Genomic DNA, 26859 nt, shown 5'->3' with positions numbered 1-26859 from the left:
TTAAGATCCTTTGCTATGAGAATCAAAATTGAGCTCAGGTGCATCCTGTTTCCATAGATCATCTTTGAGATGTTTCTACAACTTTATTGGAGTCCAACTGTGGTAAATTCAATTGATTCAACATAATTTGGAAAGGCACACACCTGTCTATATAAGGTCCCACAGTTGACAGTGCATGTCAGAGCAAAAACCAAGCCATGAGGTCAAAGGAATTGTCCGTAGAGCTCAGAGACAGGATTGTGTCGAGGCATAGATCTGGGGAAGGGTACCAAAACATTTCTGCAGCATTGAAGGCCCCCAAGAACACAGTGGCCTCCATCATTCTTAAATGGAAGAAGTTTGGAACCACCAAGGCTCTTCCTAGAGCTAGCCGCCCAGCCAAACTGAGCAATCGGGGAAGAAGGGCCTTGGTCAGGAAGGTGACCAAGAACCCGATGGTCACTGACAGAGCTCTAGAGTTCCTCTGTGGAGATGGGAGAACCTTCCAGAAGGACAACCTTCTCTGCAGCACTCCATGAATCAGGTCTCCCAAGTGGCGCAGCTTTCTGCGCCACTGCTTCTCAGTGCTAGATGCATCACTACAGACCCTGGTTCGATTCCAGGCTGTATCAAAACCGGCCGTGATTAGGAGTCCCATAGGGCGGCGCACAATTGGCCCAGCATCGTCCGGGTTAGGGTTTGGCCGTGGTAGGCCAACATTGTAAATAAGAATTTGTTAACTGACTTGCCTAGTTAAATAAAGGTTAAATAAAAAAATGTAAACATTGTGGCCAGACAGAAGCCACTCCTCAGTAAAAGGCACCTAAAGACTCTCACCCCATGAGAAAAAGATTATCTTGTCTGATGAAACCAAGATTGAACTCTTTGGCCTAAATGCCAAGCGTCACGTCTGGAGGAAACCTGGTACCATCCCTACGGTAAAGCACGGTAGTGGCAGCATCATGCTGTGGGGATGTTTTTCAGCGGCAGGGACTGGGAAACTAGTCGGCATCGAGGCAAAGATGAATGGAGCAAAGAGTCTTGTCCCACCGCTGCAACTCCCGTACGGACTCGGGAGAGGCGAAGGAAGAGAGCCGTGCGTCCTCGAAACACAACCCAGCTGAGCCGCACTGCTTCTTGACACAATGCCCGCTTAACCCAGAAGCCAGCCGTACCAATGTGTTGGATGGAAACACCGTACACCTGGCGACCGTGTCAGCATGCACTGCGCCCGTCCTGCCACAGGAGTCACTAAAGTGCGATGGTACAAGAAAATCCCTGCTGGCCAAACCCTCCCCTAACTCAGACGATGCTGGGCCAATTGTGCGCCGCCCCATGGGTCTCCCGGTCGCAGCCGGCTGCAACAGAGCCTGGACTCGAACCAGGATCTCTATTGGCACAGCTAGGCACTGTCGTCTGTGCCTTAGACCACTGCGCCAGTCGGGAGGCCCATTTAATTTTTTCATTTTATTTATTTATTTATATATATTTTTTGGTTAAATTAGCAAACATTTCTAAAAACCTGTTTTTGCTTTGTCATTATGGGGTATTTTGTGTAGATTGATGAGGGGATAAAAACTATTTAATCAATTTTAGAATAAGGCTGTAACCTGACAAAATGTAGAAAAAGTCAAGGGGTCTGAATACTTTCCGAAGACACTGTATCATTGAGGTGTTGATCCTTCCCCACCTGCTGCGTTGAGTTGGTCTATGTTCTTGAGCTGGAGGCGGTCCAGCGAGACGGGCTGATCCAGGACGGTGAAGGTACAGCCCTCCTTCAGCAACTGGTCCAACTCCTGGTTCTGAGGTGGACGGTGGGGACTCTGTTCAGGACCTGTGGACTTCTGGAGGGGGAGAAAGAGAGAATGAAGTAAGGAAATAAGGAGTATAAGTATATGCAACAAATCAGATATTGGTAGCACCTTTTTGTTCCTCTTGATCTTGGTGATGAGGAGGAACTCGTCAAACAGAAACAGGTACACATTCTGCAGCTTGCCGTTCTCTAGAATCACATATAGAGATGACATGGCTAAAATATGCAAAAACATGAACTACAGTACTTCAAACTATTTTAATTAGTCTTGTCTAATTACTCTGTATGTCACTGACCTGTAAGCACTAGTTTTCCCTTGTGCAGCAGGCTCCGATGAGAGATGAGGTTTTCAAGGGTGACAGACTTTAGGAGATGCTTCAGATTCTGTTTGTAGCCAAATGAAGGGCTGAGGTTATGTTGTGGGAAATTTGTTTGAGTTCATACTGTATGTGGTGTCAGTGTATACAACGGTGGGTCTAATCCTTGGTTAAAAGCGCATTCCAGCCTGTATCTATTCCACAAGTTACCACCGGCTAAATCTATGACTTTGAAATGCCTATTTACTCTGTTCCATCTGAATGCGCAATCCACTGTCTCATCAGCCCAGCAATTTATATACTTGATCTCCACTATAAAAAAGCATCAAGACATTATCTCACATTTCTTTTAGACTAACATTTAGTTTTCAACAGCGGAGATTTGTATAAACCTTGCCGTCTGTCTCTCCGACATTTGCAACATTGTTTCAAGATTCAAATTTGATCTCCAGCTGTCCAATAGTAATGAACGTGTTGGGAGTTGGGATGAGACAGTTTGCAGTTTTTACAGCTTCAGTTTGAAGTGATTGTGTTAGCTATGTTGTTGGCTAGCTCCTCTGAACAAGTGTCTTGACGAGAGAGCACATGCCAGGCAAAATTGCGCCTCATTAGCTTGTTGTTATGGATGTATCCAAATAAATCTCACTAGAAAACAGCTTAAACAAATGCAAATGCACCTACTTTGCTGTTGTTCTGGCTTTTTGACATGACTGTAAGTTAGCCGTAGTTGGCCAGCTAGAAAGCAAGGGATAAGAACGTTGCCAGCCAGTATGACAATGGAACATTTAGAACAAACGACGTCCATAGATTCAGAACAAAAAGACTGAACGACTGGGTCGCGTCTCTGGCAACCGAACCAACAGAACGAACGAGCAGATGGCTTGGGTAGCAACCCTAGATTTGTTTTGGGACTATATCTTGTGGAAGGATGAAATAGTATGAAGAAATTCATCACAATAATGTTTTTAATGAAAATATTTCAATCATTATTTGAATATGTTGGTAACCCGTTGTATAAAAGTTATAATGCCCGAGATGCCAGTGTTTGGAGGATATATTGGTACGATTTACCGGCCCTTGACTTGGTCTTGGGCCTAACAACACCCGTTTCAATACATCCTCCAAACACCGGCTTCTCAGGCATTTTCACTTAAATATCACACTCTAATATCTTATCTGTGTGTCGGTCTAGCTTTGCGGATCCTGATGTTAGGTATCACTTGATCTTTGTCTGAAAAAACCCCACTAAGAATCTTTAGACAGCTTTCTCTTTCCTTTACATCAGTGCTATGATCTCAGATGTAAGATACAGCTAAGTTATTGTAGTATCTGCCTTGTGTAAGAAACGTTAACCATATGGTCTATTCTATTCAGAACTCAAGAAGATCCACTTGTCATGGCAAGAGGCAAACAAAGCAGCCTAAGACTGACAATAGTGGAAATCTTTAGAACAGGCCCTATGTTCCTCCAGGAACCAAGATGATTAAGTAAATTGAGTAAGTTCTATTCTATTCTGTATTTGTGCAAACCAAGTTTGGTATTCAAAGCTCAACTCTCCCAGTATAGTGAAAGCAGCCTTACCTCAGGGACGAAGGCCCGCTTGTCTCTCTCCCACACTGGCAGCCACACCAAGGAATCTCTTAGCTGTTTCACCTTCTGGTAGTTGTCCAGCCATTTCACCTTCCCCTCCAGATCACCTGCGCACACACACACAGAGGGGGAGGAGTGTGTGTGAATGACAAGGTCATCACCCTGGTCAAAAAGCATAGGAGATGTTTTGGCGGTGTTGGAGTGGTATGAACTGACATATTGGTATGTGGCTGCTCTTGTGTTATTATCCCTACTGCGTATGAAATTCAAAATAGAGGTAGAAAGTGTAGGCTCTATCGATCATAGGAATAATGACTCTCAAATGTTAATTTGGATGGGGGATTTATAGCCTATCAATCTAATTCAAGTTTTTGAACTTTTAATGCGGCTGCATAGGATTGGTCGGATTTTTGTCAGGTGTGGTTTTGTTGCATCCAATGGCAGTGTCTGTGATAAGGTAACACAAAGAGACCTTAGTGGATTTTACGGCTCTGCTGCCGCGTGCACACAGGCTGCATCATTACGTTGAAGTACGGTACATTTTACGTAATCATCGCAATCCATGCATCCCGTCACAACAAAAAGAATCACGCACCTTCGGTGTCTTATCTACTTTTCTGATAATGCATGGCAAAGCAATGTACAAGTTGGAAAAATCCAGCCTAGCCCGGCAGATGAGTCACAGCGATGCAGATTGCCTCCCATTGAAAATAATGGACTTCCACCGGAATGCATACAGTTTACCTCAGTTGGTGTGCACGAAGCCTAAAGCAGATCCACCTCCGACACCGCCAAAACAAAACTATGCGGATGTCAATCTGATTGAATCTAGCCCTCAAATGTTTGGTTGTGAGCAGTGCACAAACTAGTTAGGAACATCAGTTCTGGCTGGCTTATCCCTGGCTTTAGAACACACAGAAACCTCAACAAGGATGTCACGTCGTTGTCATCAGGTTCAATTAATATTATTTTTGTAACTTCGTATTAGTTTAATAAATGAGTTATACTTTAACATTTTTAGCTGCATTTTTAATTGAACTATCAATTTCTCTGGTATTGGCAATGAAACAAATCAATTTGAAATAGTATTTCTGATATTGCATCTCAAAGTTCTTGATACAGATATCATTAAACGATGACAACAGTGTGTCGCAACATGGGTGTGATCTCTAATGCTCCATTGTTGTGCACACCCTTTCCTCTAAACACCGCCCACACCCTTAGAACCAACTTCTCTGGTTTTAAACAGTCTGTGTAGCATTGATATGAGTCAGAAACATTAATTATAGTGTCAAAATTGGCTACAAAGTGTAAATAGGATAATTGGTAATGAAGTCAGTCTCGTCCAAAACTGAGTTTTGTGAATTCGTCACGACTTACTGGACAGTTGTCTATGGATACACAGTGCCCACTAACATGGGAGAATCAGCTGTACTGATTGTGCTCTATCAGCTGTGCTGATTGTGCTCTATCAAATCATAGCAGCCAGAACCTCCAGACAGTGAGACAGATCTGCCCATTACTCAGCGCCTCAGACTTGTTTACATAAGATAACATGTCGCCAATTTTATGTTGAAATAACCCTTGGACCTAAGCCCTTAATGGAGTGGCCACACGCTGATGTGTTTGATAGTGTCAACCACGCGTCTGCCACTTTTCTGGGCAAAATGAGAATTGAGACAATCAGAGTGCACTGGTATCCCAACTGCAACTTGTCAATATTCCAAAACCCATTTGCGAGCATCTTGTGTTCCCCCGCAACCTGTTTTGTAACATGATTCCCTATAAAACACTGCTAGAAAGGTGCACACTCTGGTAATAAATAGTGAGAACGTTTTTAGTTTTTTTTTGGCACAGAAGCACACACGTTGTCACTCGCCAGTGACTTGACAAGCTAATTGTGTCCTGGCTGCTCAATGTGCCTGCAAGCTACTACTTGCTAGCTTTATTGACAAACACAGAGTTGGAACCTACCTAGCTAGCTAGTGATTTTGGCCACTGGTAAACAGCGTGTAGCTTGTGCTTTATTTACGATAGTTTGACAGCTTGGAAGAGCTATGGGACTACGTTGTTGCTGCGGTGACTCAGGAGAGACAAACAACAGTACCTGCCAGGGCACGATATGCAAAAATAACGCCCACATCAAACCACACCCCCAAGACAACTCTCATTTGGCTTCAGTAATGGAGGCTTGCATTTCTTAATGAGCAATCTTCAAAACGAGTCCAAATCAGGAAGTGCAGTCGCACTTTAAGCCAGAAGATATGCGTAAGTGACTGTCAAAAGCACAGCACTGTCAGGAAAACACCAAGAGTCCCGATGACCTGATAACCTGAATGGCAGGTATGCTGTTTCCTACATAGAAAAATAGAACTCTTTGAGAGACGCAGAGGAGACCCAACCAGTATAAAAGCACAGCCCCCTACATTATCGAGGCATGGTGTTGATAACATCAAAGAGCCTTGCTAGATGCATCTGTTCAAGGCCAGGCAAATAGGAGATAGGATACAGCAGCCTGTGAAGTGATATGCGGTTCTACAATACAGTGTTCCAGTGAAGTGGGTGAAGGAAGGGGGATGCTCACATATGGAGGTGTCCACCTGCTCCACCACACTCTGCAGGGCGCTCTCCTCCTCCTCCGTCCGGCACCTTTTCCCAATGTTCTTCAGCAGCAGGGGGTAGCGGGTCAGACGCTGCAACGGCGCCACCAACAGGTCACGCAATTGCAGCCTCCGGCACTCCTGGTTCCTCTCACACCACTAGAGGAGAGAAAGAGAGAGAGAGAGCATGAAAGAGTGATTGAGAGAGCGATAAACCACCTCCAATCTTTTTGGCCCTATAACAAAGAACAAACAGCAAAAACATATACATGATGAAATAAAAATCTTATAATCAACTATTAAAGACTACAAACCCTTCAACCCAAAAAGGCCTGTGGTGTTGATGGTATCCTAAATGAAATGATAAAATATACAGACCAGAAATTCCAATTGGCTATACTTAAACTCTTTAACATCATCCTTGACTCTGGCATCTTCCACAATATTTGGAACCAAGGACTGATCACCCCAATCCACAAAAGTGGAGACAAATTTGACTCCAATAACTACCATGGGATATGCATCAACAGCAACCATGGGAAAATTCTCTGCTTTATCGTTAACAGCAGACTCGTACATTTCCTCAGTGAAAACAATGTACTGAGCAAATGTCAAATTGGCTTTTTACCAAATTACCGTACGACAGACCACGTATTCACCCTGCACACCCTAAATGACAAACTAACAAACCAAAAGAAAGGCAAAGTCTTCTCATACTTTGACGATTTCAAAAATGCTTTTGACTCAATTTGGCATGAGGGTCTGCTATAAAAAATGTATGGAAAGTAGTGTTGAGGGGAAAACATATGGCATTATAAAATCCATGTACACAAACAAGTGTGTGGTTAAAATTGGCAAAAAAAAATAAAACATTTATTTCCACAGGGCCATGGGGTGAGACAGGGATGCAGCTTAAGCCCCACACTCTTCAACCTATATATGAATGAATTGGTGAGGGCCCTAGAACAGTCTGCAGCAGCTGGCCTCAGCCTACTAGATTCTGAAGTCAAATTTCTACTGTTTGCTGATGATCTGGTGCTTTTGTCCCTAACCAAGGAGGGCCTACAGTAGCACCTAGAACTTCTTCACATATTCTGTCAGACCTGGGCCCAGACAGTAAATCTCAGTAAGTCCAAAAGACAGTAAATCTCAGTAAGTCCTGGTGCCAGGACCACAAATTCAAATTCCATCTAGACACCGTTACCCTAGAGCAGTGTTTCCCAAACTCGGTCATTGGGACCCCAAGAATTGCACATTAATTTTTTTGCCCTAACACTACACAGTTGACTCAAATGATCAAAGCTTGAATATTAATTGATTATTTGAATCAGCTGTGTAGTGCTAGGGCAAAAACCAAGACGTGCACCCCTTGGGGTCCCGAGGACCAAGTTTGGGAAACCCTGCCCTAGAGCACACAAAAAACTATACATACCTCGGCCTAAATATCAGCGCTAAAGGTAACTTCCACAAAGCTGTGAACGATCTGAGAGACAAGGGAAGAAGGGCCTTCTATGCCATCAAAAGGAACATAAAATTTGACATACCAATTAGGATCTGGCTAAAAAATACTTGAATCAGTTATAGCACCCATTGCCCTTCATGGTTGTAAGGGAAATGTATGTAAGGTCTGGGGTCCACTCACCAACCAAGAATGAACAAAAATTGGACAAACACGGCCTAATTCTGCAGAGCAGAATTAGGCCGATACCCATTAATGATCAAAATCCAGAAAAAATACATTAAATTCTACAAACACCCTAAAGGAAGCGATTCCCAAATCTTCGATAACAAAGCCATCACCTACAGAGAAATTAACCTGGAGAGAGCCCCCTAAGCAAGCTGGTTCTGGGGCTCTGTTCACAAACAGAGCCCCAGGACAGGAACACAATTAGACCCAACCAAATCATGAAAAAACTAAAAGATAATTACTTGACACATTGTAAAGAATTTACAAAAAAACTGAGCAAACTAGAATGCTATTTGGCCCTAAACAGAGAGTACACAGCGGCAGAAAACCTGACCACTGTGACTGACCCAAACTTAAGGAAAGCTTTGACTATGTACAGACTCAGTGAGCACAGCCTTGCTATTGAGAAAAGCCGCCGTATGCAGACCTGGCTCTCAAGAGAAGACAGGCAATGTGCACACTGCCCACAAAATGAGTTGGAAACTGATCTGCACTTCCTAACCTCCTGCCAAATGTATGACCATATTAGAGACACATATTTCCCTCAGATTACACAGACTCACAAAGAATTTGAAAACAAATCAAACTTTGATACACTCCCATATCTATTGGGTGAAATACCAGTGTGCAATCACAGCAGCAAGATCTGTTGCAACAAGAAAAGGGCAACCAGTGAAGAGCAAACACGAACGTAAATACAACCCATATTTATGTTTATTTATTTTCCCTTTTGTACTTTAACTATTTGCACATCGTTACAACACTGTATATAGACATAATATGACATTTGAAATGTCTTTATTGTTTTGGAATAGTGTAATGTTTACTGTTCAGAGAGAGTACTGTACTGTAAGTAGGTAGATAAGTGTGTGTGACAATCTGATATTGAGAGAAAAAGCGATTGAGTAAGAGTTTGGGAGGAAATAAGACAGAGAGAGAGAAGAGACAGGTTAGGGTGTAACAGTGAAATAGAGAGCATATTTGATAGAACAGCGGGAGGGGAGGAGGGAAAATTATCTCAGCGGAGAGTAAAAAAAACAACAGAAGGGTTGTAAAAAAGAAAGAAAAAGAGTCACAATAGCAGAAGTCAAATTGTCAGCAAGCCCCAGTAAAGGGCGACCTTGCCTCAACCAACCCTGATTTACAGTTCAAAATAAGCAGCGCTCGGCGGCTCCGGCCAGCAGTACAGTAGAGTGTACCTTAACGTAGGAGCCAAAGTCCTCTCTGTTCTTCAGGCTGCCCAGATAAAATAGTGCAGCGGAATAGTTGAGGCAGTACTTCTGCAGACAGTGGCATATGCTCTCCCGGAACGCCTGCCGACAGATAGAGAGACGTAGTGGTTATCTAGCTAGCATAGAGAGAGACACAGAAAGCTGGGCCACAGGAAAAACAACTGAGATATACATTCATATTGTACATTTCATGAAGGGAGATAAAGAGATGTACATCTAGTATATCATGTTTGTGTAGGTCATATTTTCAAACAATGATGTGGCTTATACTGAGGCTTCTGATTACTTCTGTACTAATTATTGAGTTATTTATTATAATATTTAATCAAACGTAAGGATGTTGTTGAGTGTGAGAGTGTGTGTGAGAGAGAGAGAGCAAGAGAGCGTGTAAGTGTGCGCGCATGTGTCAGCTGTACCTACCTTAGTGAGAAGCTTTAGCAGGTTGGGCCCACCTCCTGCCACAGGGATCTCCCAGGACTCCTTGATGACACGCAGCAGGCTGGTGAGGAAGCCAAAGCTCACCTGGGGAACAACACATCATATTATAGAGTCCACATGATGACTTTTGCTGTGTAGTCTTATACAGTGAAGCATTTTTTATTATTTTGGCTCTATACTCCGGACGTTTGGATTTAATATCAAACAATGATCAAACAGGTATTTTCATCCATATCGGGTGAATCGTTTACAAATTACAGCACTTTTTGTACATAGGGCCCCCATTTTAGGGGAACAAAAGTTTTGGGACAAATTCACTTATATGTGTATTAAAGTAGTAAAAAGTTAAGTATTTTGGTCCCATATTCATAGCACACAAAGACGACATCAAATTTGCTGTTTGTTTTCACTGTATTTCAGATTATTTTGTGCCCAATAGAAATGAATGGTAAATAATGTATTGTGTAATTTTAGAGTCACTTTTATTGTAAATAAGAATAGAATATGTTTCTGACACTTCTATATTAATGTGGATACTACTATGATTACGGATAATCCTGAATGAATCGTGAATAACGATGCGTGAGAAAGTTGCTCCCCAAAATGTAAAATGTACAAAAGGTTCTGTGAAAGCTGACAGTCTGCACTTTAACCTCAGCCATTGATTGATGTAACAAAAAAAGGTTTTTAAATATAGAGCCAAAAGAAGAAAAAATGCTTCACTGTCCCAATAATTACAGAGGGTTTTGTAAATAGAGTATGATGGCAAGGACTGATAATTAAACCTCCAATGTGTCGCTTCAGTCAACTGCAGCTCTCTATTTTCTATTTTCTTCAGTAAAATAATCAGATGATGTGATATTATGAAAACTCAAACCTTTAACATATAGCCTAGAGTAAGATGATGTTGAAGATTTGATGTTGTGATGGGGAATATTTTGGGATTTATTTTGGAATTTCATTTTGAAATGTGGATATTCAAGATCCAGTACCAAAACAATGCACATTCCCCTTTGACCCCTTCACTGTCATGGTTAGTTATCCCTCCGGGAGCTGGATAACTACTTTCCACACACTAGTGACCGCCTCACTGCCCCATGATAGCACGCCATGGCCCTATCATCTTATCGTTCTGCATGGAAGACTCCACCCACTGCATCCGTACAGGACCAGTTCTAATCTGATCTGGGAGGTGTTAGAGGGTGACCAGTATGTTGGCATGGCAACAGCACTAAATAGAACACTAGCTATAATATAATAGGACACAATAATTATATTATGTTAATTATGTTTAATTATGTTGTAAACTCTTAACATGCCAAACAAATAAAGATATTTTAATCTAATCCAACCTAATGTAATATATGTACATATATGGTCTTACCAGACACAGCTCGTTGAGGTTGGCAAACAGCCTCCAGGAGTCTACATCAGGCAGGCAGTCCCTCATCTGCAGGTTGGTCAGCATGGCCAGAAACACCTGAGGGACACAATAGAAACACAACCAAAAACACATTACAAACACAAACACATTAGAAACACAAATAAATACATTAGAAACACAAACAAATACATTAGAAATACCAACACAAACACATTAGAAAAACAAACAAATACATTAGAAATACCAACACAAACACATTAGAAACACAAACAAATTCATTAAAAACACAAACATATACACATTACAAACAAACAAAACACACACAAATATATTATACTTTTTAAAAATAAACATTAGAAACACAAACAAACACATTTAAAAACACAAACGCGAGGGGTTAGATTTGTTTTTGCTGTATTCAATTTACTAGTAGAGAGGACAACGTAACATTTGATCACAATAAAGCTGAAGAAAGAGTTCCCCAAAAAGGATATTTTAAGAAGGGGCAGTTTGAAGTCAAAGGAACCATCACAACATGACCTTGGCGTTCACAAAACCTCACAAAGCACAAGGTGTTGGGTGGCAGTGGTGCGGCAACATTCCTATTCAAAAGTGTGTATGTGCGTGTGTGTGTCAGGGTTTCCGTTAGGAAAATATGGCGCTGGACATTTGACTGCCAGTATTTTAATCTGCCAGTCAAATCTACCGTACTCATATGCATTGGATACATAACCTGATTAGGGCGTCCACCCCCGGTGCTCAGAATGACAGAAATCACATTTAGATTATGGTCATTAATATTAACAGAACATGCAACATGAGGATGCAGCGGCGTGCGTCCTTCTAAATTAAATCACATTTTATTTGTCACATGCGCAGAATACAACAGGTGTAGACTTTGCCATGAAATGATTACTTGCGAGCCCTTTCCCAACAATGCAGTTAAAAAGTAGAAAATGAACAACTAAATAAAAAGAAAATAGTAACAAAAAAAAACTGATGCGCACTTTGAAGATATTACAATAACAGTTCACATTTACTTTTCCCCATCCAACAAAACAAAATCACTAGCCTATGTCAGTCTATTATCCCCCACAGTGGAAAAGCTTACCTATTCTATTTGCCAGCTTGTCATTCTGTGCCAGGAAACAGACTGGGACAGTTGTGGGACTATAGATCCCAAATTCATACAATATGTAGGCCTAGGCTACATCAAAAACAAGAGCCTGATGCAACAGATCAGAACGTTTAGCTTAAAATGTTAATAAACTATTATTTCTTCACATTATAAACACAGCAATGCGCACAACGCAGTAGGCTACGTGCAAATGTTCATTCCATAATGCAATTAGCGGGAAAACACCATTGTCAAAAGCACACCGCACATGTAAGCAGTTTCATGTGACAGAGATGAACATTTCCTAGAAATTTCGAAATCGCAGAGATCTAAAGATGCAAGAACTAGCATTGGTTGCTAATATGACTAGGATTGTGCCTTTGGCTTCTGGAAAATGAAAGAAAATTGATTTGAAAACCAATAGAACATGAGATACTGGTTTCAATTGCATATGGAAGTCTTTATAAAAGAATTGCCTCCAAGTTTCTATGGTCGGATTTTGGCTAAGCTACTTTGAAGCAAGGTAAAACATGCCTCATAATATAAAGTAAAACTTTCAGGTTTCAAACAATTAAGTAAATGTTTTCAAAATGCATACTGCCTCCAGCTCATTGCAAAGTGTTGTGTGATGAGCTGAAGCCTGCCTACCGTTATTGCCAAATGGAAAGCATGCTTCAATTACCAGCTTATAAAAACAAATATTAGCTCTTTTTAATTATGGCTATCAAAACTTTTTTTTTAACATGTGACTGCATTTAGAATTGTTACGCAATGATTGGGTTTATAAAAGCACATGTTTAACTCAGCAACGAACAAGCTGTTTGAGGAGCTGTAGCAGCAGCTCTCGCGCTGTCTGACAGATTTTCCGCTCAAACAAGGCTCTGTATCTGTATGTGTGTGTGTGTGTGACAAATAAGATATATGACGACTAACGAAAATACACACGCGCAATTTATTTCCACTAAATTAAGAAAATGTACCTATAGAGCGATAAGCATGACCGGTCAAATGTATTTCCATCGACTGGTATTTGCATCAATGAATATGCTAAAAGGCATTATTTTGCTATGGAATTATTTTTCTTCTCCCGGACAATTGGCTAGCCAATTTTCTTTTTTGGCTATTCATTTTTTTTATTGGCCAAAAGCCGGCTATTACCGGCTAACAAAAACCCTGGTGTGTGATTTGATTTGATTATTAGGATCCCCATTAGCTGATGCCAATGGCGACAGCTAGTCTTACTGGGGTCCGACATAGAAACGAAAAAGACATTACAGACAAAATACTTTACAATTTACATACATTTAAAAACATGAACATGTAGTGTGTGTGTGTGTGCGCATCTATCAGTTACACATACATGTCAGTACATATACACAACAAGTGTGTGTGTGTGTGTGTGTGTGTGTGTGTGTGTGTGTGTGTGTGTGTGTGTGTGAGGCATATATCAAGTAAGTCACCTCTTTGAGCACCATGAGCTGATCCAGGAAGTAAACACACTCGCTGGTGAAGAGTTCCCAGATGGCTTCATGTCTCTTGTAGTCCTGAGGGTCACTATCAGACTTCAGCTGAGACGAATCACAGTCCCTTAGGAACTCTTCTAGAGAACAATCCTGGAGATGGAAGAATGACAGACAGAGGGATGGTTGGATAGATGTTATTTGAATAATACACAAGGGGGTGATTAATTGTGGTTTTCGCACGGCTAGGCTAGTGAGGTCATAAGTATGAGGCGACTGCATTCTGTAGCGTATCTTGTTACTATGCCCAATGCTGTAAGTTAAGTCTATTATCATCTGCTGTCTAGTTAGAGTTTATAAGTGTACAGTTGTCATGTGCGTAGGCCAACAATAAAGTCTTGTTCCCGTCCATTGTGTCATTTATATGTTTCAGGGGCTTCATTGTTCCTGAAGTAATTCCTAGGAGCACTGACTCAATTATTACTGGATGCCAAGTTACAACGCAGATATGTAAGAGGAAAAGGGGCTTATTCAGCATGGATCATATGTTCATATGGCTTTTCTCACCTTGTACTTCTGGAAGTCTGTGTCCCTCCAGTCTTGAATCTGTTCCGTTGAGAGAGATTTCTCAATATCAGAGGCAGAGCATGTTCTCTTCCCTTTAGTCTGAGAGGAACAAATACAGACTCAACGTCAAATGTTCCTCGAACAATCAATCAGGTTTTCCTACGATAGGTATGAGTGTCTGTTTGTCTAAGTGAAAATGTGAATGTGTGTATGTATACAGTAAGAGTGTGTGTGTGTGTGTGTGTGTGTGTGTGTGTGTGTGTGTGTGTGTGTGTGTGTGTGTGTTTGCGCATGCATGTGTGCGTGTCCGCGTGTGTGCACGGTCATGCACTTATGGAAGTAAACAGTGGAACAGTGAACTACAGTATACACCAACAGTGTTTGTGCAAATATTTGCCCATCTATCTGTCCGTCTGGCCAAACACAATTAACTAAATAATTGAGTTGGATTGAATTGGTTTGGCTCAGTGTTGTTGACTCATTATGAAATCTCAGGAGGCCATGAGAACAGAGGGAAGGAAAGCGTATTAATTAATGCTGTGATTAAAAGTGGGTCAGAGAACAATGTCCTTAATTCTATTGCAGCTGGCCTGAGCACACTGGCAGCTTCACAGCCCTAGCAAACAAACCACAAACAACTAGACTGACCGGTGGCAGGGCAGGCTAGCTAGTGTGAGCAGCACGGGAAAAACCACAAACAGACAGCACACCTACCGTGCTACGTCTGGAGAAAGGCCACCTGGGTTTCTTGGTGTCTGTGGAAATTGAGAAAGTGGTATTGCGATTATCTACTGAGGCCTGGCTTCATAGGTCTGCTGTTAAAAAAATTGTTCATACTCCAAAGGATATATGTAGACAGGATTTTATAAAAAAATCCCACTGCAAGTGGTAATAAATAGTTGATGAATGTTGCTTATATTTGTGTAAGAAGTGAACTTCTGATGCATTTACTAAAGTCGTAGCAAGGTAACTGTAAAATAATAGCTATAAAAAAATAACACTGATCACTGTAGGCCTACAATCTGGTCTTAAAAGCAATCAAGAAGCTGTTAACAAAAATGTAGCAATAAAGTGCAGGAAAGTAGCTTCAGTGTTAACCTGAAAAGTTGGAGAGGTTCAGTAGGTCTGCCACCCCATTGGACACAAACAGGTCCCCCGGCGAAACATCCAATCCGGGCAGACTGACCACCACAGAACTCCGCCTCCTCTCCTGCAGTCTTGGGAACAGGGTATGAAGAGAGAGACAGTTTCTAGAACATTCTGACCAATAACAGCCAATTTCTAGACCATTCTGATCAATAAGAGCCAGTTTCTATACAAAACTGACCAATAAGGCCCCATAGTATATATATTTTAATGTTGGAGGTAGATCAGCTTTAATATTAAAGATAGATTGTGGCTTCTATCAATGTAATTGTCTATTATTTGAAATATATATTTTTTAAATACATTTTGCTTCTTTATTGTTTTCCCCTAACCCTACCACCACCCCTCCCCTAATTGGAGTACACTAATGTACAACAATACATAGGCTTCTACTTCCAGCTTATACATACTATATACATTTTATTTTACATTAGATCTATTTTGTTTGTCCAAGGCCTTTCTAACTAGTGTGACTAACTGTATTTTAAGTGTGAGGTATACTGTATGTCAAAGTGACCTATATTTAAGTGATAATGCCCGAGAAGTCGTGTTTGGAAGACATATTGGCACGGTTGTTGTTAGGACGAGATGAAGTCGAGGGTTGTCAAACCCTCCAAACACCGGCTTCTCGGGGATTATCACTTTTATACAACGGGGTTACCAACATTCAAATAATGATTTCATATTTTCATTAAAAAGGTTAGATTCCAAGACGGTGGACTGAACACAGCGGTGCAGATTGCCTCAAAATAAAAATGCAATATTCAATATCTGTAAATTAGACTATATATTAGCACTTCATATACTTATAACCACCTAACCGAGGAACTCAATTTAACCTTGCGCAATACCCTAGATGCAGTTGCACCCCTAAAAACTAAAAACATCTGTCATAAGAAACTAGCTCCCTGGTATACAGAAAATACACGAGCTCTGAAGCAAGCTTACAGAAAATTGGAACGGAAATGGCGCCACACCAAACTGGAAGTCTTCCGACTAGCTTGGAAAGACAGTACCGTGCAGTATCGAAGAGCCCTCACTGCTGCTCGATCATCCTATTTTTCCAACTTAATTGAGGAAAATAAGAACAATCCGAAATTTCTTTTTGATACTGTCGCAAAGCTAACTAAAAAGCAGCCTTCGCAAATGGAGGATGGCTTTCACTTCAGCAGTAATAAATTTATGAACTTCTTTGAGGAAAAGATCATGATCATTAGAAAGCAAATTACAGACTCCTCTTTAAATCTGGGTATTCCTCCAAAGGTCCATTGTCCTGAGTCTACACAACTCTGCCAGGACCTAGGATCAAGGGAGATACTAAAGTGTTTTAGTACTATATCTCTTGACACAATGATGAAAATAATCATGGCCTCCAAACCCTCAAGCTGCATACTGGACCCGATTCCAACTAAACTACTGAAAGAGCTGCTTCCTGTGCTTGGCCCTCCTATGTTGAACATAATAAACGGCTCTCTATCCACCGGATGTGTACCAAGCTTACTAAAAGTGGCAGTAATAAAGCCTCTCTTGAAAAAGCCGAATCTTGATCCAGAAATTATAAAAAACTATCGGCCTATATCGAATCTTCCATTCCTCTCAAAACATTTTGAAAAAGCTGTTGCACAGCAACTCACTGCCTTCCTGAAGACAAACAATGTATACGAAACGCTTCAGTCTGGTTTTAGACCCCATCATAGCACTGAGACTGCACTTGTGAAGGTGGTAAATGACCTTTTAATGACGTCAGACCGAGGCTCTGCATCTGTCCTCGTGCTCCTAGATCTTAGTGCCGCTTTTGATACCATCGATCACCACATTCTTTTGGAGAGATTGGAAACCCAAATTGGTCTACATGGACAAGTTCTGGCCTGGTTTAGATCTTATCTGTCGGAAAGATATCAGTTTGTCTCTGTGAATGGTTTGTCCTCTGACAAATCAATTGTAAATTTCGGTGTTCCTCAAGGTTCCGTTTTAGGACCACTATTGTTTTCACTATATATTTTACCTCTTGGGGATGTCATTCGAAAACATAATGTTAAATTTCACTGCTATGCGGACGACACACAGCTGTACATTTCAATGAAACATGGTGAAGCCCCAAAATTGCCCTCGCTAGAAGCCTGTGTTTCAGACATAAAGAAGTGGATGGCTGCAAACTTTCTACTTTTAAACTCGGACAAAACAGAGATGCTTGTTCTAGGTCCCAAGAAACAAAGAGATCTTCTGTTGAATCTGACAATTAATCTGGATGGTTGTACAGTCGTCTCAAATAAAACTGTGAAGGACCTCGGCGTTACTCTGGACCCTGATCTCTCTTTTGAAGAACATATCAAGACTGTTTCAAGGACAGCTTTTTTCCATCTACGTAACATTGCAAAAATCAGAAATTTTCTGTCCAAAAATGACGCAGAAAAATTAATCCATGCTTTTGTTACTTCTAGGCTGGACTACTGCAATGCTCTACTTTCCGGCTACCGGATAAAGCACTAAATAAACTTCAGTTAGTGCTAAATACGGCTGCTAGAATCCTGACTAGAACCAAAAAGTTTGATCATATTACTCCAGTGCTAGCCTCCCTACACTGGCTTCCTGTTAAGGCAAGGGCTGATTTCAAGGTTTTACTGCTAACCTACAAAGCATTACATGGGCTTGCTCCTACCTATCTTTCCGATTTGGTCCTGCCGTACATACCTACACGTACGCTACGGTCACAAGACGCAGGCCTCCTAATTGTCCCTAGAATTTCTAAGCAAACGGCTGGAGGTAGGGCTTTCTCCTATAGAGCTCCATTTTTATGGAATGGTCTGCCTACCAATGTGAGAGACGCAGACTCAGTCTCAACCTTTAAGTCTTTACTGTAGACTTATCTCTTCAGTAGATCCTATGATTAAGTATAGTCTGGCCCAGGAGTGTGAAGGTGAACGGAAAGGCTGGAGCAACGAACCGCCCTTGCTGTCTCTGCCTTGCCGGTTCCCCTCTTTCCACTGGGATTCTCTGCCTCTAACCCTTTTACAGGGGCTGAGTCACTGGCCTACTGGTGTTCTTCCATGCCGTCCATGGGAGGGGTGCGTCACTTGAGTGGGTTGAGTCACTGACGTGGTCTTCCTGTCTGGGTTGGCGCCCCCCCCTTGGGTTGTGCCATGGCGGAGATCGTTGTGGGCTATACTCGGCCTTGTCTTAGGACGGTAAGTTGGTGGTTGGAGACATCCCTCTAGTGGTGTGGGGGCTGTGCTTTGGCAAAGTGGGTGGGGTTATATCCTGCCTGTTTGGCCCTGTCCGGGGTATCATCGGATGGGGCCACAGTGTCTTCTGATCCCTCCTGTCTCAGCCTCCAGTATTTATGCTGCAGTAGTTTATGTGTCGGGGGCTAGGGTCAGTCTGTTACATCTGGAGTATTTCTCTTGTCTTATCCGGTGTCCTGTGTGTATTTAAATATGCTCTCTCTAATTCTCTCTTTCTCTCTTTCTGTCTTTCTCTCGGAGGACCTGAGCCCTAGGACCATGCCTCAGGACTACCTGGTATGATGACTCCTTGCTGTCCCCAGTCCACCTGGCCGTGCAGCTGCTCCAGTTTCAACTGTTCTGCCTGCGGCTATGGAACCCTGACCTGTTCACCGGACGTGCTTGTTGCACCCTCGACAACTACTATGATTATTATTATTTGACCATGCTGGTCATTTATGAACATTTTAACATTTTAACATCTTGACCATGTTCTGTTATAATATCCACCCTGCACAACCAGAAGAGGATTGGCCACCCCTCATAGCCTGGTTCCTCTCTAGGTTTCTTCCTAGGTTTTTGGCCTTTCTAGGGAGTTTTTCCTAGGGAGTTTTTCCTAGCCACCGTGCTTCTTTCACATGCTTTGCTTGCTGTTTGGGGTTTTAGGCTGGGTTTCTGTACAGCACTTTGAGAATATCAGCTGATGTACGAAGGGCTATATAAAAATAAATTTGATTTGATTTGACTTGTGGGTAATAACATTAATTCTGGATAGCAACACAAAACAAAACATAAGACTTGAGAAATGTATCGACAAATATTACGAAAACAAGCAACACTCAAATGTAACGGACAGTAAACAAGGAGAATAAAACTCCCAAATTCTTGCAACCAATAGAATGTTATATATATGGGGATACAACCTCCCCAGCTCTGCAGATTTTGCTGTGAAGAGACAGAATCATTAGATCCTCTGTTTTGGTACTGTCCATATGTAGCTTGTTTTTGGTCACAGTCCCAGGAATGGCTGAAGAATTGCAACATTTAACTGTAGCTAACTCTGCAGATAGCACTCCTGGGTGATCTGAAAGGTCATAGTCAATCGATCAATAATATAATAATAGTTCTAGCAAAAATGTTGAATTTTTTATTTACAATCTGTAGAAATTATGAGAATAGAAAGGTCAGAACTGTTGTGAAACATCACAGCAAAGTCCAAAAATATATGGCAAATAGAAATCCAATATGGATGGCGTTAAGAGATAGATGGGAGGGGTTGAATGGAGCTGAAGCTTGGGAATAATAACAACTAATAACAAGATAACTAATGTAAAACATACTGTGTCCGTAGAAAGTATACAGGTTCAGAACGTTTGTGAAATAAATAGATGGGAGAGGTTGAGGTTAGAGGAAGGACAGGAGTAAAAACAAACAAAAAATAAGTCTGGTAAAATAGACTGTGTCTGTAAAATGTATATAGTATGTATAAGCTGGAAGTAGAAGCCTAAGGTTGTTGTTCACTAGTTTACTCCAATTAAGGAGGGGATAGAAAATAATAAAGGAAAATATATATTTTTTTAAATGTGTTTATATATGTACATTTGAAGTCGGAAGTTTACATACACTCAGGTCGGAGTCATTAAAACTCTTTTTTCAACCGCTCCACATATTTCTTGTTAACTACTGTACAGTTTTGGCAAGTCGTTTAAGACATCTACTTTGTGCATGACACAAGTAATTTTTCCAAAAATTGTTTACAGACAGATAATTTCACTTATAATTCACTGTGTCACAATTCCAGTGGGTCAGAAGTTTACATACACTAAATTGACTGTGCCTTTAAACAGCTTGGACAATTCCAGAAAATGGTGTCATGGATTTAGAAGCTTCTGATAGGCTTATTGACATCATTTGAGTCAATTGGAGGTGTACCTGTGGATGTATTTCAAGGCCTACCTTCAAGCTCACTGCCTCTTTGCTTGACATCATGGGAAAATCAAAAGAAATCAGCCAAGACCTCAGAAAAAACATTGTAGACCTCCACAAGTCTGGTTCATCCTTGAGAGCAATTTCCAAACGCCTGAAGGTACCACGTTCATCTGTACAAACAATATTACGCAAGTATAAACACCATGGGACCAGGCAGCCGTCATACCACTCAGGAAGGAGACGCATTCTGTCTCCTAGAGATGAACGTACTTTGGTGCAAAAAGTTCAAAGCAATCCCAGAACAACAGCAAAGGACCTTGTGAAGATGCTGGAGAAAACAGGTACAAAAGTATCTATATCCACTGTAAAACGAGTCCTATATCGACATAAACTGAAAGGCTGCTCAGCAAGGAAGAAACTACTGCTCCAAAACCGCCATAAAAAACCCAGACTACGGTTTGCAATTGCACATGGGGACAAAGATCGTATTTTTGGAGAAATATCCTCTGGTCTGATGAAACAAAAATAGAACTGTTTGGCCATAATGACCATCATTATGTTTGTAGGAAAAAGGGGGAGGCTTGCAAGCCGAAGAACACCATCCCAACCGTGAAGCACGAGGGTGGCAGCATCATGTTGTGGGGGTGCTTTGCTGCAGGAGGGACTGGTGCACTTCACAAAATAGATGGCATCATAAGGTAAGACAATTATGTGGATATATTGAAGCAACATCTCAAGACATCAGTCAGGAAGTTAAAGCTTGGTCACAAAGCCCTGACCTCAATCCTATAGAAAATGTGTGGGCAGAACTGAAAGAGTGTGTGTGAGCAAGGAGGCCTACAAACCTGACTCCGTTACACCAGCTCTGTCAGGAGGAATGGGCCAAAATTCACCCAACTTATTGTGGGAAGCTTGTGGAAGGCTACCCAAAACTTTTGACCCAAGTTAAACAATTTAAAGGCAATGCTACCAAATACTAATTGAGTGTATGTAAACTTCTGACCCACTGGGAATGTGATGAAAAAAATTAAAGCTGAAATAAATCATTCTCTCTACTATTATTCTAACATTTCACATTCTTAAAATAAAGTGGTGATCCTAACTGACCTAAGACAGGGAATTTTTAATCGGATTAAATGTCAGGAATTGTGAAAAACTGAGTTTAAATGTATTTGGCTAAGATGAATATAAACTTCCGACTTCAACTGTATGTATTTATGTGTGTATGTATGTACATTACCAGTCAAAGGTTTGGACACACCTACTCAAGGGTTTTTCTTTATTTTTACTATTTTCTACATTGTAGAATAATAGTGAAGACATTAAAACTATGAAATAACACATATGGAATCACGTAGTAAACAAAAAAGTATTAAACACATCAAAATATATTTATATTTGAGGTTCTTTAAAGTAGCCAAAGAATGCTTTTCCAATAGTCTTGAAGGAGTTACCACATATGCTGAGCACTTGTTGGCTGCTTTTCCTTCACTCTGCAGTCCAACTCATCCCAAATCATCTCAATTGGGTTGAGGTCAAAGGCCAGGTCATCTGATGTAGCACTCCATTACACTCCTTCTTGGTCAAATAGCCCTTACACATCCTGGGGGTTTGTTGGGTCATTGCCCTGTTGAAAAACAAATGATAGTCCCGCTAAGCGCAAACCAGATGGGATGGCGTATCGATGCAGAATGCTGTGGTAGTCATGCTGGTTAAGTGTGCCTTGAATTCTAAATAAATCACTGACAGTGTCACCAGCAAAGCACCCCCACACCATCACACCTCCTCCTCCATGCTTCACAGTGGGAACCACACATGCAGAGATCATCCGTTCACCGACTCTGTGTTTCCCAAAGACAAGGCGGTTGGAACCAAAAACCTTAAATTTGGACTCATCAGACCCAAGGACAGATTTCCACCGGTCTAATGTCCATTGCTCGTGTTTCTTGGCCCAAGCAAGTCTCCTCTTATTATTGGCGTCCTTTAGTAGTGGTTTCTTTGCAGCAATTTAACCATGAAGGCCTGATTCACGCAGGCCCCTCCGAACAGTTGATGTTAAGATGTGTCTGTTACTTGAACTCTGTGAAGCATTTATTTGGGCTGCAATCTGAGGTGCAGTTAACTCTAATGAACTTATCCTCTGCAGCAGAGGTAACTCTGGGTCTTCCTTTCCTGTGGCGGTCCTCATGAGAGCCAGTTTTATCATAGTGCTTGATGGTTTTTGTGACTGCACTTGAAGAAACTTTCAAAGTTCTTGAAATGTTCTTGATTGACTGACCTTCATGTCTTAAAGTAATGATGGACTGCCGTTTCTCTTTGCTGATTTGAGCTGTTGTTGCTATAATATGGACTTGGTATTTTATTAAATAGGGCTATATTCTGTATATCACCCCTACCTTGTCACAACACAACTGATTGGCTTAAATGCGTTAAGAAGGAAATAAATTCCACAAATGAACTTTTAACAAGGCACACCTGTTAATTGAAATGCATTCCAGGTGACTACCTCATGAAGCTGGTTGAGAGAATGCCAAGCGTGTGCAAAGATGTCATCAAGGTAAAGGTTGGCTACATTGAAGAATCTCAAATATAAAATATATTTTAATTTGTTTAACACTTGGTTACTACATGATTCCATATGCGTTATTTCATAGTTTTGATGTCTTCACAATGTAGAAAATAGTAAAAATAAAGAAAAACCCTGGAATGAGTAGGTGTGTCCAAACTTTTGACTGGTACTGTATATATATATATATATATGACTGTAAGTTAGCCGTAGTTGGCTAGCTAGTAAGCAATGGATAAGAAATGTGCCAGCTAGTATGGCGTTGGAACTATTAGAATGAACAACAATCGTCTGATTACATTGATAGAAGCTACATTCTATCTGCAATATTAAAGCTTATCTACCCACAAATTTTTTTTAAATAATATATATTTTTTTATAAAGAGAGATTTTGATGAATTTATTAATACTTTTTCATTCTTCCACAAGATATAGTAGTCCCGACACAAATCTAGGGTTGCTACCCAACCTGGCTGGTCGTTCATTCTATCGGTTATGGTCGTTCAGTCTTTTTGTTCTGTATTTATGGACGCGACCCAGTTGTTCATTCTAATAGTTCCAACGCCATACTAGCTGGCAAATGTCTTATCCATCGCTTGCTAGCTAGCCAACTAAGGCTAACTTAGAGTCACGTCAAAAAGTGCAGCCAGAATAACAGCAAAGTAGCTGGATTTGCATTTGTTTAAGCCGTTTTCTAGTGAGATTTATTTGGATACATCCATAACAACAAGCTAATGAGATGCGTTTTCGCCTGCCGTTCAGAATGTGCTCACACGTCAGGACACTGTTGTTCAGAGGAGCTAGCCAACATCACAGCTAACATAATCACTCCAAACTGAAGCTGGAAAGACTGCAAACTAGCTGCACTTTATTTTGTTTTACCTTTTTTCAATTGACATTTTTTTGTATAAAATGATGCCAGCTGATTCATGATTTCAACTGGCTGAGAAACACTGCCTGGCTGTATGTCTCATCCCGACTCCCAACACGTTCATTACTATTGGACAGCTGGAGATCCAATTTGAATATTGAAACAATGTTGCAAATGTCGGAGAGACAGACTGCAAGGTTTATACAAATCTCCGCGGTTAAAAACGAAATGTTAGTATAAAAGAAATGTGAGATAATGTCTAGATGCTTTTTATAGTGGAGATCAAGTATATTCTCTCACGTCACCCCGCTCCTCCGCTCTCTCCACTGGCTTCCAGTTGAAGCTCGCATCCGCTACAAGACCATGGTGCTTGCCTACGGAGCTGTGAAGGGAACGGCACCTCCATGCCTTCAGGCTCTGATCAGGCCCTACACCCAAACAAGGGCACTGCGTTCATCCACCACTGGCCTGCTGGCCCCCCTACCTCTGAGGAAGCACAGTTCCCGCTCAGCCCAGTCAAAACTGTTCGCTGCTCTGGCACCCCAATGGTGGAACAAGCTCCCTCACGACGCCAGGACAGCGGAGTCAATCACCACCTTCCGGAGACACCTGAAACCCCACCTCTTTAAGGAATACCTAGGATAGGATAAAGTAATCCTTCTAACCCCCCCCCCTTTAAAAGATTTAGATGCACTATTGTAAAGTGGTTGTTCCACTGGATATCATAAGGTGAATGCACCATTTTGTAAGTCGCTCTGGATAAGAGCTTCTGCTAAATGACTTAAATGTAAATTTAAATATATATAAGTTGCCTGGCTGGGCTGATGAGACAGTGGATTGCACATTCAGATGGAACAGAGTAAATAGGCATTTTAAAGTCATAGATTTAGCCGGTGGTAATTTGTGGAATAGACAACGGCTGGAATGCGGATTTAACCAATCAGCATTCAGGATTAGACCCACACATCATATGAAGGTATAACAACAACAATGGTTTATGACGTAATAAGAGAAGGTGCAATACAAGGTGAGCAATACAGTATGCAATGGGAGGTACAGTATAAATAATACAGGTGTAATAACGAACACGAGTAATGGCGTAACAAATTAGTTACTGTATATTTAACAACATAATGGAACAGAATCAACAGACACAGAATATTCTCACAGTATTTGCCAAGACGGTTTAACAGGAAATATCAGAATTCCTTTTGGCATTTCTACATTGATGAAATACCATGTGCACTCACTGCACTGTGAACTAGCAAGTGCATGAGGGTTTGTGGTAAACATTACCATAAAGCGCCTGTGCACATGTGTGAGCGTGTGTTTGTGCTTTCATAGTCCTTAGCTCTTCTGTCAGAGGAATAAACTAAAGCATTGCCAGACCCAAGACAGGAAAATCACAATACTGCCTTTTCGCCCCAGGCAGTGCTGGAACAGCCACTGTTCTCAAATGTTTTCACGTCATCCCTTTGTGTTGTTGTTGAGGGTGAACTGCAAGTACACGCAGAAGGCAAATATCCAAATGACAAATTCAATTCATGCAGAATTAATGGATTAGAGATTGCCAATTAAGGAATTTATGTATTGACATCTTATGCATTCGTTATGTTGTTTGCTATGGTAATAAAAAGTGTGTACCTACTTGAATTGACTTCCTTACCACTGCATAAATACACTGAGTGTACAAAACATTAAGGACACCTTCCTAAAATGTAGTTGCCCCCCCTCCCTTTTTGCCCTCGGAACAGCATCAATTCATTGGGGCATGGACTCTACAAGATGTCGAAAGCGTTCCACAGGGACGCTGGCCCATGTTGACTCCAATGCTTCCCATAGTTTTTTCAAGTTGGATGGATGTCCTTTGGGTGGTGGACCATTCTTGATACACACGGGAAACTGTTGAGCGTGAAAACCCCAGTAGCGTTGTAGTTCTTGACACAAACCTACTAACATACCCTGTTTAACGGCGCTTAAATATTTTGTCTTGCCCATTCACCCTCTGAATGGCACACATACACAATCCATGTCTCAATTGTCTAAAGGCTTAAAAATCTTTCTTTAACCTGTCTCCTCCCCTTCATCTACACTGATTGAAGTGGATTTAACAAGTAACATCAATAAGGGATCATAGCTTTCACCTGGATTCACCTGGTCATTCTATATCATGGAAAGAGCAGGAGTCCTTAATGTTTTGTACACTCAGTGTATGTACACACTCTATAAAACCAACCACAGTAGCTACCGCTGACTGAGTTTACAAGATAGATTTTAGTTGTCTTTCCTGGGAATAGTGAGAGTAGTAATGATGAGCCAAATAACAACCTGCTAGTCTGGTCTTTAGCCATTCAGTTTAACATTCACTACCAGTGCTGTGACTAGATTAGACTACTCACTGGCGTTATAGCTTTCATAATGAGGTCTTGATTAACTATCTCTCCAGTTGCTCTATTAAACTAAAAGCTCATGGGTTTAGTTAATGTACCCATGATTCCAGACTTTTTTCTATTTTTTATTCCTTCCTAATAGCTGAGTAATGAACGACAATTTAGAGTACAGTAACGTTAGACTAGGGTTACGTGAGACACAATCCAGTGTTTGATTGATTGAAGACAGAGTAAAACATACTCAATCATTTAGGATTTTTTTCAGAATGTGAATGGTGTTATAATTTTGTTATCATGTATACTGCACCATAAGTTAGACTCGGAATACAGACTTTCGCTGTGTTTGGTGAAAGGTTATCTAGAAATGACTACACCATAAGGAAGACAAACAGCTGAAAATCCAGGGCTGTTTATGACGGCGTAAACAGAACCCACAAACAGGAACATTTATACAACTACAGGGAACGGAAGAATGTTGGTTCTTGATTTTATGGTCTGTTACCAAAATGTCTCACCCTATCCAAAAAGTCTACCCATTGTCATTCTCCTTGG

At 41.1% G+C, this 26859-nt stretch overlaps 1 protein-coding gene across 1 annotated transcript in view; it reads right to left on the bottom strand.

Moving 5' to 3' along the window:
* LOC106561426 (pleckstrin homology domain-containing family G member 7) overlaps window positions 1-26859 on the bottom strand; it is a 40596-nt gene that overhangs the window by 7234 nt on the left and 6503 nt on the right. Inside the window, exons 4-15 of the mRNA XM_014125391.2 lie at window positions 15283-15401; window positions 14899-14939; window positions 14185-14283; window positions 13618-13770; window positions 11041-11136; window positions 9639-9740; window positions 9186-9299; window positions 6284-6458; window positions 3691-3806; window positions 2089-2176; window positions 1902-1981; window positions 1670-1823 (exon numbers count right to left, since the gene is read on the bottom strand). Of these exons, the coding sequence (XP_013980866.1) occupies window positions 1670-1823; window positions 1902-1981; window positions 2089-2176; window positions 3691-3806; window positions 6284-6458; window positions 9186-9299; window positions 9639-9740; window positions 11041-11136; window positions 13618-13770; window positions 14185-14283; window positions 14899-14939; window positions 15283-15401 (1337 nt within the window). The remainder of the gene's footprint in view (window positions 1-1669; window positions 1824-1901; window positions 1982-2088; window positions 2177-3690; window positions 3807-6283; window positions 6459-9185; window positions 9300-9638; window positions 9741-11040; window positions 11137-13617; window positions 13771-14184; window positions 14284-14898; window positions 14940-15282; window positions 15402-26859) is intronic.

The sequence above is a fragment of the Salmo salar genome, chromosome ssa10 (assembly GCF_905237065.1).
Source record: "Salmo salar chromosome ssa10, Ssal_v3.1, whole genome shotgun sequence".
NCBI classification, from domain to species: Eukaryota; Metazoa; Chordata; class Actinopteri; order Salmoniformes; family Salmonidae; genus Salmo; species Salmo salar.
The sequence above is the reverse complement of the archived record's forward strand: the minus strand, read 5'-3'. Positions and strand labels throughout refer to the sequence as shown.